Here is a 17,201-nt window from a genome sequence, read left to right as displayed (position 1 = left end):
GATGGGAAGGAGGAGGAGGAGGAGGAGAAGAGGAAGGGGGAGAAGGAGAAGGTGGTGTTGATGTGGGGATACCTCCCTGGGGTGTCGCCGCAGAGATCGCCGCTCCTCTACCCGGTGCTGGTACCGATGCCGGATTCGGCGCCCGGAGACTCGTGGAAAGATGTTTCCGGGGGCGGATGCGGCTTTGCCATGGCTATCTCCGGTATTGATCTCAGATTTATACGTTTTTTGGGTCTATTTGTAGTTATTTAGGCTATTGTTCTTTGTATGATCGTTTGATACGGGAATCGGCTCCTAGATCTGTACGGATCTGGTGTTGAACCTTCGAGTTGAGCTTTCATATTTGGCGATTTTTTGCATGTCCTTTTTAGTTTTTTTTACCTATTATGGGCCAATGTTATCTCCCTTTCAAGTAATCTTTTCTCATATTTCGTGAAGTTTTTGTGAAAAAGTTCTCTCTCTTTTTGTTTCAGTTAGAACTCTGCTTGAAGTTGCCTTTGATCGCTTCTTGTTTCTGAGTCATTGATTCAGATTGACTAGTTTGGGCAACATCTTCCTATTTTTCTTGTAAAAGTTGTTAGTTCTTGCTTTTCGAACGATATTATATTTTTGTCACAAACCATAATAAGCTCGACCTCGCGGAAGGCATTATCCTGAGTTTTCATTCTGTAGAATATAGCATTTCTTACTATTTTTCTTCCCTTTTTCTTTTGAGTGGACTTCTCCCTGTAGCATAAAATCCAATTGCATATGCTAACTTGGAAAAAGAATTTTGGTTCAGAACAGAGCTCCTTATCTCAATCAAAGAAAGGAAAAAATGACACCACAGAATTGGGGGAAACATAATCAGGAAACAAATTATGAAATAATTTCTCCGTATTGATACATTATTTTAGATAAACTACGATTTCATTGATTCCTTCTTGTATCAGAATCTGGGAAGCTTCTTACATGGGGTTCAGCAGATGAGATGGGTCAAAGTTATGTGACCTCAGGAAAGCATGAGGTACTTGTGATTTACTCATCTTTCCAAGCTCTTTGTAGAATTGAATCAGCGATTAAATGAGGACTCCTCCTGATTCATTGTCCAGGAGACTCCGGAAGCTTTTCCTCTCCCCACTGAGGCTCCCATAGTTAAGGCAGCTGCTGGATGGGCTCACTGTGTTGCGGTTACAGGTTCCCTCTCGTCATATAATGTTGTACTAGTATAAAATTTCACAATAGTATCTTCACATTTAAGTGTTTGTTAAGTAGCTTTATCATGTATACGTTTTTTTACACTAGCTTATGGGGAAGTGTACACATGGGGTTGGAAGGAGTGTGTTCCTACTGGTCGGGTTATTGCAGACCATCCTTCAGCAGGGACCTCGTCAGAAAAGGATGAAAGACATAATGTTGGCGACCAAGGTGAACACACTAATCCAATTTTGTGTCAATTGTCAATAGAAGGTGTAAGCTTCTTTATATCAATTGTTTACAGATGTAATAAAGGCAACTCCATTGCAGTGAGTCCCAGGTCACAGGTTTCTAGGACAAGTGCTGGAACAGTATCTGCTTTTGAAAATAGAGGCGGTGAAGAGAGCACAAAAAGGAGAAGGATATCTTCAGCTAAAGTTGGACCAGAGAGCTCAACATCTAGTGAAGAAACTCTCTCCTCTCCTCCTTGCCTGGTAACGCTAAGCTCAGGAGTGAGAATAGTGACAGTGGCTGCTGGTGGGCGCCATACATTAGCTCTATCAGGTAACTTTCATTTGATGCTCTGTTGTATTATAATATGCATCCACAGTTGGGGGCTTTCTCATTGTTCGTATTAGGTCAAATTTATGTACAATTCCTCTACTATTCGGTTGTTGCGACATTGTCCCTGACTTTTTAACCTTAACACTTTAATCTGTGAACTTGTTGCCCCACCCTGACTGAAGAAGAAAATCCAACTTGTTTCGGGGGGGGTGTTGGGGGTTGGAAGGTGAAGGATAGAATAACAACATATGAGAAAGTTGGGGACATAAATATTCTAGTGAAAAGATCAGAAATTCAATCACAATATCCAGATAGTACAGTACTATTATATGTTTTATTTAATAAGGCGAAAATGCATAAGTTGATGCAATTTATTTCTCTGAAGCTTCAGATATGGGCCATGTATGGGGTTGGGGCTATGGGGGAGAAGGCCAACTCGGTTTAGGTTCTCGAATTCGAACAGTGTCTTCTCCTCATCCTGTTCCTTGCATTGAGTCAGCTGCATATGGAAAGGATCGAACTCCAGGAAGTGCAAAAGGTAATAGAAGTTCAGAAGGGCAGGCCAAACTTATAGGAAGCTGTGTGAAGGCAATTGCTTGTGGAGGCCGCCATAGTGCAGCAGTCACAGGTTGTATTCTGATCGCTTAAGACCTTAGAGTAATTAAAGCATGTATTCCCGTGTTCTGCTTTGTTCCATTGTGATAGATGAATATCGCATAGTTCATTTGTGTATTATTTTGTCTAACCTTATGTTTCTTATCGTGTGATGGATGTGCAGATACTGGTGCTCTGCTGACTTTTGGTTGGGGACTTTATGGACAGGTCAGGTCCCACCTTATTTCCATTACTTAACATGATTAGTGGAATAATTTTCTCCGTGGGAAAAGCAGTAGGGCTAAGTTGTAAGATGGTTGTAGCAAGTATTTTTCTTTCAGTGGGCTTTGTTTGTTCTTTTAAATATATTATCTCAGGAGAATTGTTTTATCAGGGCTTGAACTAATCTCCTTTATAAAACATTAACTTGGACTAATCTCTTTTTCAATGCTTAGTTGTAATATATCTTGTTGTTTATAAAATAGCTACTTTTTCTGAACATTGTTTTTTTTCCCCAAGCCATTGATCATTTGTAGTAATTTTCCCTCAACCTCTTCCTATACGTTAGCAAAGTAATTATTGTCTGACAGTTGAAGCTAATTACACTTTAGCAGTTGAATTGTAGTGAAAATCTCTTGGTATATTTTTCGTATGATGGAAAGTAAAGCTATCACCTCTTTTGTTGAGTAGTTCTGACCTCTAAACATTTTGTCTATTGGCCTCTTGTGATTTGTTTACTTAGATGGTCAATTAGCTCCCTTCTCTGTTGCAATCTTTCGACAATTCCCTGATATAAGCTAGTAAAATCAGAAAGTGTACCTTCCTGAATCATTACAAGCTCTTCACCTGAGAGTCACTTCTTTAGATCTGTGCAAAAACACAACAACGCTTGTGTCTTTTCCATTTTTCTTTTCTTTTTTTTTCGCTCTAGTTACAATATGTTCTAGTGGGACAAGTATCAAGTATCGTTCCTTCTATGATGCCTGTAGAACTTCAAGTTCCTTATGAGTACGTAAATTGCATGTGATTCACGTTTTGATGCTCATGATAACAACTCTCGAGGTGGTTTAAGAATGTGAAAGTTCAAGTTCCTCATGACTACATAAATTGCATGTGATTCATGTTTTGATGCTCATGATAACAACTCTCAAGGTGGTTTAAGAACTGAAATCTAATATCTGATCCATCTATTAGTGATTAGCAAACCTTTCATTGATCCACGACTTCATGGGATTTTAGTCCCATCTCTTTCTGTTCACGTTATGTATCTTTGTTATGGTTAGAATAAACTCTAAGCCAACTTGTGAATTTTTTTTTCGTTTCTTTACTTATATATTATCACATTCTATAGATGATGCAACATCACTGTTTCTTTTAGTTCAAAGCATGTTATTAATTACAACTCAGCTATACTGTAATTTTCAAAATATTAACTTGTATCTGTAGGCATTGTAGAAAAGATGGGAGAAAAGACACTATATTGTTGAAGATGAGGTCCACTTGTAACACAAGAAACTGCCTTTTCTCTTAGATGTTTTCTTATAATGTGAACTTTAGTGCATTCGATGGACTCACATACTTCTTGCTTTTTCTTTTTCTTTCTCCTTTGTTTTTTTGTCTTCTTTTTTCCCTCTTATTATCTTCTCTCGGTCCAGTGTGGGCAAGGTAGTACAGATGATGAGCTAAGTCCGATATGCGTGTCCTCCCTTTTGGGCGTCAAGATTGAAGGAATTGCAGCTGGATTATGGCACACAGTATGTACGTCGGTCGACGGGGATGTGTATTCATTTGGTGGCAATCAGTTTGGCCAACTCGGAACAGGTTCTGATCAGGCTGAGGTATAGTGTCGTGTTTTAATCCCTGTTTAAGTAATTTTGCACTTAAGCCCCTCGAGTAATGTGACCTTGTTGTATTTCAGACTCTTCCAAAGCTAGTAGATGCGTCATGCTTGGAGAACAAGAATGCAAGAGCCGTCTCTTGTGGAGCACGCCACACTGCCATGCTTACAGGTATTACATTACGATATTCTAAGGTAGCAATAGAAGATCAACTAATCATGTCGAACAGTGGTGAGATCAAAATTAGACAAATGACTCGCGAAAGCTATAACTGGTTGAGTAGTTCTACCGGGATCACCTATCGATCTAGAACTCCCTAGTCTTTTGCTACTTCTTCTGGAAGCACTCGCAGATGAATATGGCAATAGTCCGCCGGGGTGGGGAGTCTGTTACTGTTGTTTGAAGCACAATCATAACTCATTCTTACTTTATGACGGCGGAAGTAGAATTGTGTATCGCACCTTATATTTTGCATATCTTGTCGGGTAAGATTTACACAATTTTATGCTATTCATGCAGATGACGGAGAAGTGTTTTGCTGGGGATGGAACAAATATGGCCAGGTACTGCTTTACCTGTCATCATCCATTCTGCAAATTATGTTTATATTTTTTGGTACATCCATGCTGACTATATCATTAACATATACTGGATTTTGTATGCATCTTTTGTTACTCCTTCAAACTCTCTCTGTGAGTTTGCTCTGCTGCCTAGGTTTTGTGATACTAGCAACAATAAATCTTTTTCTGCAACACCCTTTATAGAATTAGAAACTTGTTTCATGCAAGTTACATCCACAGCTTGGCTTGGGTGATGCGATCGACAGGAACATACCATCTCAAGTTCCCATGGAGACATACCACCTGCTGAACATATCATGCGGTTGGTGGCATACATTGGTGCTCGCAGAGTCTCCCACTTGATCGCCGATTGTACTTAATTTAATGCCTTCTCACAATTTTGTAAGAATTCAGTGTTAGGTTGCAGTAGCTCCAAGTTGAATGGCGCACATGTAAATAGCAGTAAATGCACACAACATGCGCATGCATGTATTCAATTCTTTCCGAGGTCTTGATAACTTAGTAGTGTACGGTCGATTGCATCCCTGGTGTTTAATACAGCTTGTGCTATTAGTTATTGTACATTTCAATTTGTTTAAGCACACATTCTAACGTCTCGAAAAGTTTACATCTTGAAGAGGTAGGTAGTGCTCTGTTAATTTTGCTGCAGCAGTTGCATCAGCGGCCACAGGATATGCATCCGATGGAAGCCTTTGTATGCCTGTTTTAAACAAAGCGAAAAAAAGAAAAGAAAAGGAAAAGAAGAATCAAGGAGAAGAAGTTACAATGAATGAAGAGATGGATCTTGATAATGCTATATGTATTTTTTTTTACCTCGATGATGAAGTGAGCCCAGAGATTGTCATCGGACCGACTTTCTAACACTCCCTTGAGGATAGTCAGCTGCAGTCCCTTGATAATCCGAGCAACTTCTAGAAAGAGCCCATACTCCTTGCAAAGCATCTGAAGCGCAAGAAGGAAGGAATTTAGGAACAGCACTTAGAATGTCAGGTAACAATAATTATATATATATTGAAGTATCGTTGCATGATATACTACCTCTATGAGGATGTGGCCTGGTTGTTCAAGGTCTTCCACTATTAAGGGAGGACGCTTATCAGGCTGTTGGCTCTCCACCTTGTAGGCCCAGGTGGCTCCACTTTGGTGGGTAGGGTGTTTACCCGAAGGCCCATCAGCAATTTTGGCCTGGTCTCTCAAAAACAAGTGATTAGTAATAGATGGCAACCCAATGTCACTAATTTCGCAAGTTAAGAGAAAAGATTGAGGAGGAGAAGGGATTTAGTTTCATGTTTAATGAATGCAAAAAATGTAAGAAAACGGACATACAAAAAGAAAACAGACATACAAAAAAAATAAGGAAAAAAAAAAAAAACTTAAGGGAAATAACGAAAGAATGAACAACAAAACATTAGTTCTCCCATGTGTTTTGCTATCAAATTTGGATCTTTAGATTAATCTTGATACCAGGTTAAACCTTCACTTGATTTTGTCCATTTAGCTGATTCAGAGACAAGACAGTAATCCAACATGTAAGGCATAATAAATGTTAAATATAAAAATATTTAAACACCGTTCTCTAACAGCTTAAGCTTTTAGAGTACAACGGTTGTTTCACATGGTATCAGAGCAGGAGGTCCTGAGTTCGAGTCATGCCAGGCTGCTAGCATATTAATTTTCTCCCATTTAATTCAAGCCCACGTCATGGGCCGATTAAAAAGTCTCAAGCCCAGACGTGAGGGGAAGTGTTAAATATAAAAATGTTTAAACACCGTTCTCTAACAGCTTAAGCTTTTAGAGTACAACGGTTGTTTCACAATAAAACACCCTAAACCACTTCCCGTTACTATCAGTTCTACACCCTAAACTACTTCCCATTACTATCAGTTCTACACATGCTCCCGTTATGTTGGTGCTAATCCCATTCCAGCTAGTCTATATATTTCCGCTCGGATGGCAAAACCGAAGGGGAGCAAATGATTTCTAAAGTTCGAATGATTACGAAGTTCCATCCAACTTTTTTGGTAAACGCATTTATGTACAATCAGGTAACGGTATTTCACTAGGAATCTAAAGAACAAGTAATACCTTCAGCTGTGACGGTTAAGTACTGATACAAGAGCAGGTTACAAGGTAGGGGGTTGGGAAAAGAAGATTTATGTACCTTACAGCTCGTAGCTTGTTTCAATTTTTCAACTTGGCTAGAAACACCTCTCAGGAACAGCATGTGCTTTACTGTTCTGTCCAACAGAGCATCAATACTACACTGTGACACAGAAGAAAATTTCATTAAATAGAATGCCACAACTCATGTTCTGAGAGCTGCTAGGCTATGTATGATAATGAAACAATGTAGTGCTCCTACAGCACAAATTATGATCCACATACACTAACCGTAAATTTAAAATACTGAAGAGGCACAATAAATGGCATACCTTTGATCCATTTGGAATAAGCTCACGCAGCTCCTTAATTCTGTCTTGAATCAGTTGTCTATCCCTTGGCCTTGGTCTGTGAAAATTATTATTTCTACCTTTTCTTTTGCTACTCTGGGATGAATTTGATCCAAATGTTTTATATATAGTGCTATCACCTTGTTTTCCACTGACTGACTGTGAGATGCTCTTTGGCAAAGAATCAGTAGCAGAAGTTGTCAAGCGTCCGCTCATGGAGATGGAAGCAGACTTTATTAAACTCACAGGCACTGAATCTTCTAGGCTCAGGGTGTCTACCTCAATTTTAGCCTGTGTGAGGCAAGAATCTCCAAAATTTTCTAAAGTGTGACAAGATGCTATGTGTAATGATGCCTCAGGTGTATCATCCAAGGCGTCATGTTGATTGCCTAGCATTGCATCCAAGATACTTTCTACATCATTTTCATTTGTGTGAAATGTATTCGCTTCCTCTGATAAAGTAGTGCACCATAAGAAATCATCATGTTCTTTTACGGAGCCAACCCCAAATGCTTTGTGTAGCTCCGAGCCAACAGGGAAGTTCAAAGATAAGTCCTTTTCATTTTGAAAAACAGCCATGCCAGTGTGCCCTTTCTCATATTCATATATAAAATCCATCGCATTGAAATGACCATAAGCACTATACTCTGTGGCATAAAATCCATAGTCCTTATAATTCACTTCACTTTCAATGGCATTAGGCTGAGAAAACAAGTTGCTTTCATCCTCAAAAAAGAAGGAACTGGTCATATTACTCTCAAGCATCTTGTCAGAATGTGTCAGTAAAATGGGCTCATCAATATGATCTGAACAATATTCACTCTGATTCACCTTCATCACTCTATTTGCATAAGGCGTTTTGTCGATGTCATATGTTGGATCACTAGCATCTTTTTGCGGTATAGAATCAGCTTGAACCATGAAAAGTGGCAGATTTCCAGTAGTTAAAACCTGTTGATTAAGAAAGTCACCAGCTGTAGCATCTATAGAATCTAGTGGTAGAGGTGCAGTGAGTTGTACAGAGCCAGCGGCTGAAGAACTGGAAGCCCCCGAACTTGGATAAAACCTACAGAATAAACCTTTTATATGCTCCACTATAGCTGAATCCTCCCAGGCCTGAAGCTTTGAAGGTAAAGTAAACAATGTATGAGGCGGAATGATTTAAGGTCAATAAGATGATAAATGACATGAAAAAGAAAAAAGAAGAAACATGCCCTCATAGATTAATTTAGTTATAAGACAAAAAATCCATAAGCAGTAAAAAGACAACAGAGATCAATGTGAACATGAAGAACCTGACATAGGATTTGCAAGATTTCTACCTATTCCATATCCTAAAAATGCCAAATGTAGTTGATTTTTTCTTTTGAGAGAAAGGTAGCATGCTACCCGCTTCGTTCATTTTTTTTGGAAAATGAACTTAGCTAGAAATATGAGGCAATTACGCTTCAAACTTGGTACCTTGGATACAAACCGTCAAGCCCTATGCCTCCTGTGACTAGTAGTTGAGATGTTGAAAGAATGCATCTAATTCAGATTACTAACCATTCAAGCCCATTAACTAAAAAGCTTTGCCAGTGAATATTGAGTAAATTAGAAACAGGATATCAATCAGCTATTCAACTTTATCAGCATAGGGCTCTATGCTTCTAGTCCTACCATAATTTTAGATTCAGCTGTGTACCTGTAAAGCATCTTTGACTAAAAGCTTTTGCAAGTGAACATTAAGTAAATTAGAAACAGGATATCAATCCGCTATTTAACTTTATTAGCATAGGGCTCTATGCTTCTAGTCCTACAATCATTGCCTAATGTGAAGGTATATTAGTATACATACTGTATCCAACGAGCCAAGTTGTACAACCCCATGATGGACAACAGGTATGAGGAGAATTGTCTGCAAAGCCAGCATATGGATTGTTAGATCGTGCGACTAAGAACCTTTCACTGGAGATGCTAAAGGAAACAAATCGACAATCAAAGCAAAAGGCTGAATACAATAACTGTTACCTTGATCCCTGCAGCAAACTGAAGCTGCAAGTCCTCGAAACACTGTAAAAAAGTTAAAATAGTACCTTAATCCCCATTGTGACTGATGTAAAGGCAGACAACAGTGTCAATTGTTGAAAGAAAAACTGGCTGATAACAAGCTCACCCTGGATAGTAATGTAGAATGGGATCCGCTGGCAAAAATCCATTGGTGCTTTCCTGTGAGTGCCACTTTACCAACAATCCTGTTCAATTAGCACATAGCTCAGTTCTGAAGCTAAAAGACTTTCTCAAGGCAAATGCAACTACACATAACCAGCTTAGTTTAGTAAGGAGAGCAGCACCATGACAAAAAACTTGACCACCTCCAAAATGACACTTCCCACAAGACAAGTAATATGTGGATATGAGGTAGTGTTATTACGGTATGTCATACATTTCAGCATCCTTGATTTTTATAAGTTAAGATGAAACAACCTATTGCTTACCCCTCTCCAAGAGAATACCGGCGGCAGGACATGTTTGACACAACTTCTTCAATGGGACACCGTACAGAGTTCACACCCTGGGCACCACTATTACTGCTGAATGTTATCATTCCAGGTTTAGCATAAAGAAACCCATCATAAGCATCTTCCATGGTAAGATCAAATTCTGTATTCTCCACATAGCAATCCTCCCAAGTCAATATACTGGAGAAACAAGCAACATAGGTTAGCAGTTTGATAGGAAATTTTAAGCTAAGATTTAAGGGATGTGTCATGCAATAAAGAGTAAGAGTTCCATATCCAGCCAATCATGTATTGGTACATCATACAGTTTATACACTAGCTTGTTCTCATATTAGGAATTCAAACTCAAAGAACAGAGGGAAGAATTCTGATTAGAGAACAAATTAGACAACTTACTCATGGCATCCATGCTTTAGTTTCCAGAAGACTGCATATTTCCACCGGGTGCTGCAGCACAAGCTCCTCAACAACTGCCTCAGAGCATTAGCTGACCCCATCGCTAATACAGCCCAAAAACAAAGTTCAAGGCAAGCTCTAGACCACGATGGAAAACCTAGCTGCCTCGGTAAGATCCTCGCCCTGCTTGTTTAATTCTCAAACCAGCTCTTCGTTTGATGGGAGGGCCGGTGGCACCAAGCATCAAAAAGGCCATAACTCGCTCTTTCTCCGTCTTTGCTTTTCTCGGTACCCAACTACTCTTTAAATCACAGGTTAAATAACCCCCAAGATCTATACAGGTATAATTATCTCACAACTCAATGACAGAAGGGGCAAGAAATTAGTCATAGAGCTGGCGAAGTCAAATAACGACGATCTAACCGCGTATTCAACAACCGAACCCACGGATCGGTAAATCAAAGGCTTACAGCAAGAGTTTTAATACAAATTGTATCAGTAATTTCATAAATTTGGTTATAATTCTATCAAGCCGATTCCATTCCAACCACTAGTTTTCCAACTTCCGCTTCCTTTCGCTTCAAATAACATCAAACTCAGCAATCTTTTCACGCGGCAACATGCTTAAGGCCCCCAAATCCTCTCCCAATTCCCACCAATAATCAAAGCAGATATTCAGAGCTTCAGATTTAAGATCCTACGAAAACAAACGAATCTACCTTTAGAAAACGAGATCAAATCCGGAATACCAGATAATCAAACGGAGAAATCGCCAATTCTCACAATTAACAGCTAAGTTCATAGCCAGAAACGAAGACCAGTTAGTGTCGATTCTTACCTCGAAGCTCCAAACTACAGAGAAGAGCGCAAAAAGCTCCGGAGAAGAGATCGAAGAGGAGACGACTATGAACTAGGGTTTCGGAATGGAGGAGAGAAGGGGGCAAGCGAGAGCCCAAGCTCGAGCGAAGCGACGCGGAAAAGAAATTTTATTTTTTTGTTCCTCACGGCCTTTCTAAAGCTCTCGAGTCGCGTCGTGTAAACTCCTCTCTGAACTCCTTGCCGGACGTGAAACCACTCGTAACTGTATTTAAGCCGCGCAGGCGCGGTGGGGGCCATTTTAGCCACGTCGGATAGCTGAGTCAGCAATTACTATTCTCAAGTAACGGTTTGTCGGTTTCCTCTGTAACACTAAAATTTAATGTAAAAAAGAACTTCAAATAATATTTATGTAATTTTGCACTTTTTTAATTTAATATGATTTAAAATATATTAATTTAATACTTCATAATTTTATTTTTTATTATTTTTTTTGTTAAATCAGTGATAAAATTAAGACTAAAAAATATTACAAAAATATTCAATAAACTTATCTGAAGTTTTTATTATCAACCGGAACGAAAGAATATTAGTGCCATAAGAGTAGTGCTATGTCCTAATAATTATTTCAATAATATATAAAATAATAGCCACAGTAATTGAAAATTAAAAATGTTATATTAATATAAATAAAGAATTGTTAGATTTTTTTTAAATGGATAAAATATTTTAACAAATAAAATTGGCATTGGTAATAAATAATGCTTGAAAACAATGGATTTAACCATTTTTGCACGTTATCCCTATCGTTGATTGAGCTCAGAATTCTTATTTATTGTTGTATATAATATACTATAACTGAGACGATACAAACTTCCCATTATGTAAGCTCATACGTATATACTTACTAGAAGATATGTTTTTATCAAAAGAAAAAAAAAAAAGCCAATGACTTTAATGAATAAAACAGCAAATGAGACACTTGGATGTGCTTAAATTGATCACAAATTTCAACGCACCAATAAAGAACAATTTATTTGAAATTCTCACCCTCTTAGTTTTATCATTAATTGTTCACAGCATAATTTATCTAATTTTTACGAGGGTACTTATGTAACTTAATAATAATAAATTTCTGTTAAATATAAAAATATTTAAACACCGTTCTCTAGCAGCTTAAGCTTTTAGGCAGTGTTTGGTTACGAGATAGGGATAGGGATACGCCCGTATCCCCCCTTTACATCCAAATACTAATTTTTTACCCGAGAACAGTAATTCTCGGTTACCTATAATAACCGGTTATAATTATTCCCACCAACACCTCCATTTTCTATATAAAATTATCTAATATTTTTCTTATTTCATATTATCTATCCAAACGCTATTTTTCTTATCCCCGGAAACAACCCAATTTTCATCCAAACACTTTTTTTCTTATCCCCACACTTATATCTATTTCTGTAATAACTAGTCCTTGCTTATACTTGAATCAAACGGTACCTTAGAGTACAACGGATGTTTCACATGATATTAGAGCCGAAGGTCCTGAGTTCGAATCACATCAGACTTCTAGCATATTAATTTCCTCCCATTTAATTCAAGCTCACGTCATGAGCCGACTAAAAAATCTCAAGCCCAGACGTGAGGGGGAGTGTTAAATATAAAAATATTTAAACACCGTTCTAAAAAATCTCGAATCCAGGCGTGAGGAAAAGTGTTAAATATAAAAAATATTTAAACACCGTTCTCTAACAGCTTAAATTTTTAGAGTATAACGATTATTTCACAATGAGTTAATAATTAATTCCAATTTTGAAGGACCACCGTCCAATCCAATCATCTCATGAGTCGCCAAAAGTTGGTTGAATAAGATTTGCCTTCAACATTTAAACAAAGTGGTGTTTATATGATCACGACTCACGAGGGCGGCTTATGGCACACCCTATTACTCCAGAAAGGACATTTCTGTTTTGTTAAGTGGAGGGAGAACAATTAACATCAATCATCCATCATCATGTAGACAGAAATAGAGATAAGGTGGGTAAGATAAGGAACTACACCGCCCAAGAGAAAATAAAAATATAATAATAACAACATTTCATAAATATTCTTAACAATTTGATTTGATTCTTCTTCTTCTTTGGGTTACCAATAGGCATACTTTTAGCAACAGATAATATCTGAATGCAGTAGTAACTACAATGGTATAGACAAGTATTGTGCTACAATTTACTAGTTAATCTGACAGTAAACATTAGTTTGTCAGCATGGTCAGATCGCTACAATGAGACACAGTTATTTGTGAAATTACCTTCTGCTGATGCCTTTCATGAGTCGAATTGCATGGACGACTTTGTCACTGGGAGGAAGATTTTTTAATTACTACCGTTTTTGCGCGACTCTTTCGCCCAGAATAAGATAATTTCTGTTGATAAAGTTTTCGAAAACTAAGGGGCGATTGAGACTTTGTGAGAGGGATGTAGAAGGGATCTATTGATGATGGGTAAAGTCGCTTTCACCGTCAACTTTGTCCCACCACCCTTCTTTATCATCATAAAGAAAGTGAGATGAGATCATGCACCCACCCACCCACCCACCCACCCATCCATCTACAAGAGAAAAGGTCATAGTTCCATTAGCTCTCATCATGGACCAAAGAAGAAAAAGCCTCATGTGAAATGAATTTGCAGTGGAGATGGTCCCTGCCATGAAATATATAAGGTTGCTCTGTACATAGAGTCTAGGAAACGTTCCGCTAAATTGTGTTACAGCTTTTATTAGTAAAAAAAAAAAAACAAATTTAGTTAAACAATTTAGTCCCTGAACTGTTCTACATTTTCTGGCGCAGTTTGCCATCCAAAGTCTCTAACTTATAAGAAGATGCATTTGTGCATGACCCTTTTCCTCTAAACTGAAGATTTTAGCATGCTCCAAGTAATTGGTCCACGAAAAATGTCACAAGTGATAAGCGAATAAGATAACAGATTGCAGAATTTTGCACAAGTAGCAGCGCACAGATGTGATTGACAAAATATTAGTTTGGAGATCAACGTCTTTTAATTTTAAGCGAAAAGTTCAGGGACCAGTACACGAAATTACGAAACTATAAATGCTAAATACGAAAATTTCCACAAGAAATATGTAATACGATGCGGCAAAGTTGATGCACTAGGACGGATCTTATAATCTTCGATATCCTGTTGAGCTAATGATTGTAAAATCTAGTGGGGATTCCACATGACATGCATGATGGAGCAGGGCCACAAGGAGGCGTACCTAGACTGGTAGTTTATTATAAGAGGAGTTGAGCATTGGCACTAAACATACAGCTTTAGAGGGTACCCACATCTTTAAATTAGAGATTTCGTCTGCAAACGGATAAGCGCAAACTATCATCAAGTAGAAAGCAACAGAAAATAAATGCATGAAAACAGTCGCCAACGTGAAGATAAACAAGCAACAATGATAACTATTTACACAATTCGAAATAGTGGCATTTTCTGTGCGACGAGATCAACCGCAATTTGCCCTTTCAGTAGATCTTCTTGAAATACTAACGTATGATAAGCAAATTCAAGACGTAAGTTTCTTCTTAGGACTTTTATGGGGGTAAAACTCTGCAAGAAATGTAGCAACAAAGGGCACTAAGCAAATGTATTAAAAACTACGAAAAGAAAATCATGTAAACATAAAGGGCCATCTTTAGAGAGTACTAAAAATGTAAGAAACTAATAGGAATTAGCTTTAGGAATCCGGAATTTTAATTTAAATATATGCACTCAACAAGAGAAGGACATCTAGGACGATCAACATGCTTTAGTTAGGACTCAAAAGCAATTATTAATTTGCAGAAACGTACTAGCTAGTGGTTGATTGTTGGGGTCATAATTGACCACAAGAAACAAATGGGTGTCAACAGGATCATTAGAGAGCATGTGATGGGGACAAAACTTCCTCATCTTCTCAAACCTCAAAGCCCCTTTTGATCTCAACATCATTTGTGAAGAGCTCAATGTCTCATCATAAATGATTACTAGGGCCCTACTACATTGGTGTGGGTTCCCTACAAATCCGTGTATAGAAACTCTTATGCACGAGTTGATCCCGCTCGATTCCCAGTAGTGCGTGCATTCTCATCTTGTAGCTTATTTAATGTCCATCGTTTTCTCTCACAAAAAACCGAAAAAAAGAAAAGAAAAGAAAAGAAAAGAAAAGAAAATCTACTGTTAACTTCAACATTGAGTCATTCCAATGTGATAATAATAAAAAACCAATAGCATAGTGAGAGTATTGTGAGACGCGTGAGAGGAACTGTACAATTTTAAGGAAAAAAGAAGATGAGGGATTTGGAGAGATAGGGTTTCGAGAGTCGACCTCGTCGCAAGGGGTTTAGAGGGAACATTGAGAAAAGAGAGAGTAGGAGTTCTCCGCCATTGCCACAATTAATTCCGTGGTATTCGCCTTCTTTTGATTAGAAGAAGTTGTTTGGAGAAGGGAGGAGTCGGGAAAAGCTCGAGCGAGAAAGCGCGAGAACGTTCGATAAACTGCGTAAGAGTATCGTGAAATGAGAAGGTATTTGGGTCTCTAATGGATCGGAGCTATTCTAGGCCTGGTTTAGGTCCATCGAATAGTAATTGGGCTAACAATGGGCCATACCCGGCCCGTTATTGACCCTCACAGGTGGAACCCTGGGAGTTGTGGGCCCCGCCCATTCCAAGCACGTTCCCACGGGGTGGAGATTTCGGGTCCATGGGTTCGATTTTTTTGTTTTTGGATTCGTCGATGGTTTTAAGTCGTTTTCAAATATTTGAATCTCATCTGTCTCTACCAATTTATTGCATTTTGACTTTTTAAGTTCAAAATTAAATAGAATCAGGTACAAATTAGAAGTTAACTAATCTAAACAACATGGTCAAAGTTAACAATAAAAAAGGTGTAAAAAAGGATGGGTTATGGCTACTATTATGGCAAGATCTTAAACCTGTTTCTAGAGTACTCAAAGTCTCAAAGGAACAGTATTGTTTTTATATAGAGTAGTGCTACATATACCTGATGCACGCATTAAATGTGAGATTTAAACCACTAGCTTGTTTCGGTATTACAAAAGTCGACTCGATAGCAGTGTCTACGAATGCATTTTGAGGAACCCATTGAACATTTACTGGTCCATTCAGTGTTTCCTTTTCCATCTCAGCACAAGCAAGCAGATATATAAAAGATGATAAATCACTTGGTCAATAGATTCTTCAGCTACACGAAATGATACCCATGGTATTCTTTTTCCTGCGTTCTCTCCTCTTCCAGCTTACTGTAGAGTTCAAGGGTTAGTAAAATGCAAAAAGTCTCTTCTGATGGGCATTGGTAGATAATATTCGTCTCATAACCCATATGCTCACTAAAAGGTAGTGCATGAAGAAATCAAGTTGGTTGTGAGGTCCCATTCCTAGCTCCTGGTTTTGAATGGTGAAAACTTTAACCTCTTATAGCACACCCCATCAATTAAATTGAGCTTCGTGGTTACTCAAATTAGGTAAAATTTTACCATCAGAATCCATTACAGTGGATGCCTTTTTCAGTAATGGAGTACAGGATTAGACCACAAGACAAGGATACAACAAAAGCATGAAAAAGGCCAATACCCACTTAAGCACCATGACAAACAAGGACAAGGACAAGATCATCATGTGTCAAAAAAAAATTAAGATAGCTCTTCAACAATCTCACATAATATTGTTCAATAATATGCTTTGTAATATCTCTCAATTCTCTTTCTTACTGATACTCATCACACTGCAAGTTATAATGAGTAGCTGGTGTAAGAATGAGGAATTTTACACATCAATATATGCACCTTTCTAAAGAGAGATGTTTGTGTAACCAAATGTTAGCTTCACCACCTTGACATACTATCATAATGTTATATGTACTCATAAAGTTATATTTAGTATTAACTTGTCACCTTACTTTCACATGAACTATGTTTAGCATATAATTTCCTATTAGTATAATCAGAGGTCTAATTTAATATCACTACATAAATTATATTGAATCTTCAAGGTCTTTTTTAAGTGCTACATGAATGATTAAGTTAAAGAGGATAAACATCAGATGTAGGGTCCACTTCCTGGGATTCTAGCTTGTCCAATTGCCAAAGCAGCACACTAGAAAGGCGATAGCATTAGAAATCTGTAGACGAAACAAAATAAGCTGTTGACAGGTCACAAGTCAACCTTCTATCATCCAATGCCCTGGCTTTTCTTCTTGATCGTAAATTGTTTTGCTTCA

At 38.0% G+C, this 17,201-nt stretch overlaps 2 protein-coding genes across 6 annotated transcripts in view; one reads left to right on the top strand and one right to left on the bottom strand.

Annotated features, from left to right (window-relative positions):
* The window catches only part of LOC109719791 (ultraviolet-B receptor UVR8), a 5,501-nt gene extending 185 nt beyond the window's left edge, over nt 1-5,316 (top strand). The window contains exons 1-11 of one of the 3 annotated variants that reach the window (XM_020246607.1): nt 1-202; nt 933-1,006; nt 1,092-1,176; nt 1,285-1,407; nt 1,507-1,740; nt 2,126-2,368; nt 2,519-2,562; nt 3,990-4,172; nt 4,253-4,343; nt 4,692-4,735; nt 4,973-5,316. The exon at nt 1-202 is cut by the window's left edge and continues 184 nt beyond it. In XM_020246607.1, the coding sequence (XP_020102196.1) occupies nt 1-202; nt 933-1,006; nt 1,092-1,176; nt 1,285-1,407; nt 1,507-1,740; nt 2,126-2,368; nt 2,519-2,562; nt 3,990-4,172; nt 4,253-4,343; nt 4,692-4,735; nt 4,973-5,095 (1,446 nt within the window). In that variant the 3' untranslated portion in view covers nt 5,096-5,316. Of the gene's footprint in view, nt 203-932; nt 1,007-1,091; nt 1,177-1,284; nt 1,741-2,125; nt 2,369-2,518; nt 2,563-3,989; nt 4,173-4,252; nt 4,344-4,691; nt 4,736-4,972 lie in introns of all 3 variants that reach the window. The other 2 variants (XM_020246608.1, XM_020246606.1) reach the window with 2 other exon arrangements.
* LOC109719790 (transcription factor EMB1444-like) lies at nt 5,223-11,164 on the bottom strand. Of its 3 annotated transcripts, XM_020246605.1 has the most exons (12): nt 10,939-11,164; nt 10,101-10,797; nt 9,681-9,884; nt 9,359-9,437; nt 9,214-9,255; nt 9,041-9,100; nt 8,224-8,325; nt 7,186-8,154; nt 6,915-7,016; nt 5,792-5,938; nt 5,567-5,695; nt 5,223-5,453 (listed from the first exon to the last, which is right to left on the bottom strand). In XM_020246605.1, the coding sequence occupies exons 2-12, from the start codon at nt 10,199-10,201 to the stop codon at nt 5,388-5,390; spliced, it is 2,001 nt and encodes a 666-aa protein (XP_020102194.1). In that variant the 5' UTR covers nt 10,202-10,797; nt 10,939-11,164; the 3' UTR covers nt 5,223-5,387. The 3 variants fall into 3 exon arrangements, with proteins under 3 accessions (XP_020102194.1, XP_020102191.1, XP_020102192.1); XM_020246602.1 differs by having other exon boundaries at nt 7,186-8,325; XM_020246603.1 differs by having other exon boundaries at nt 7,186-8,319.

Source organism: Ananas comosus, linkage group 13, assembly GCF_001540865.1.
Source record: "Ananas comosus cultivar F153 linkage group 13, ASM154086v1, whole genome shotgun sequence".
NCBI lineage: Eukaryota > Viridiplantae > Streptophyta > Magnoliopsida > Poales > Bromeliaceae > Ananas > Ananas comosus.
The sequence above is the reverse complement of the archived record's forward strand: the minus strand, read 5'-3'. Positions and strand labels throughout refer to the sequence as shown.

What these genes read in the sequence shown, in the direction of transcription:
- LOC109719790 (XM_020246602.1), bottom strand. Translation starts at nt 10,201, where the DNA reads ATGGGGTCAGCTAATGCTCTGAGGCAGTTGTTGAGGAGCTTGTGCTGC. An exon ending in AACTTGGCTCGTTGGATACA is followed by an intron (nt 8,326 to 9,040) that starts GTATGTATACTA and finishes TTACCTTCAAAG; the next exon opens with CTTCAGGCCTGGGAGGATTC. An exon ending in CAGGCCACATCCTCATAGAG is followed by an intron (nt 5,696 to 5,791) that starts GTAGTATATCAT and finishes CTTGCGCTTCAG; the next exon opens with ATGCTTTGCAAGGAGTATGG.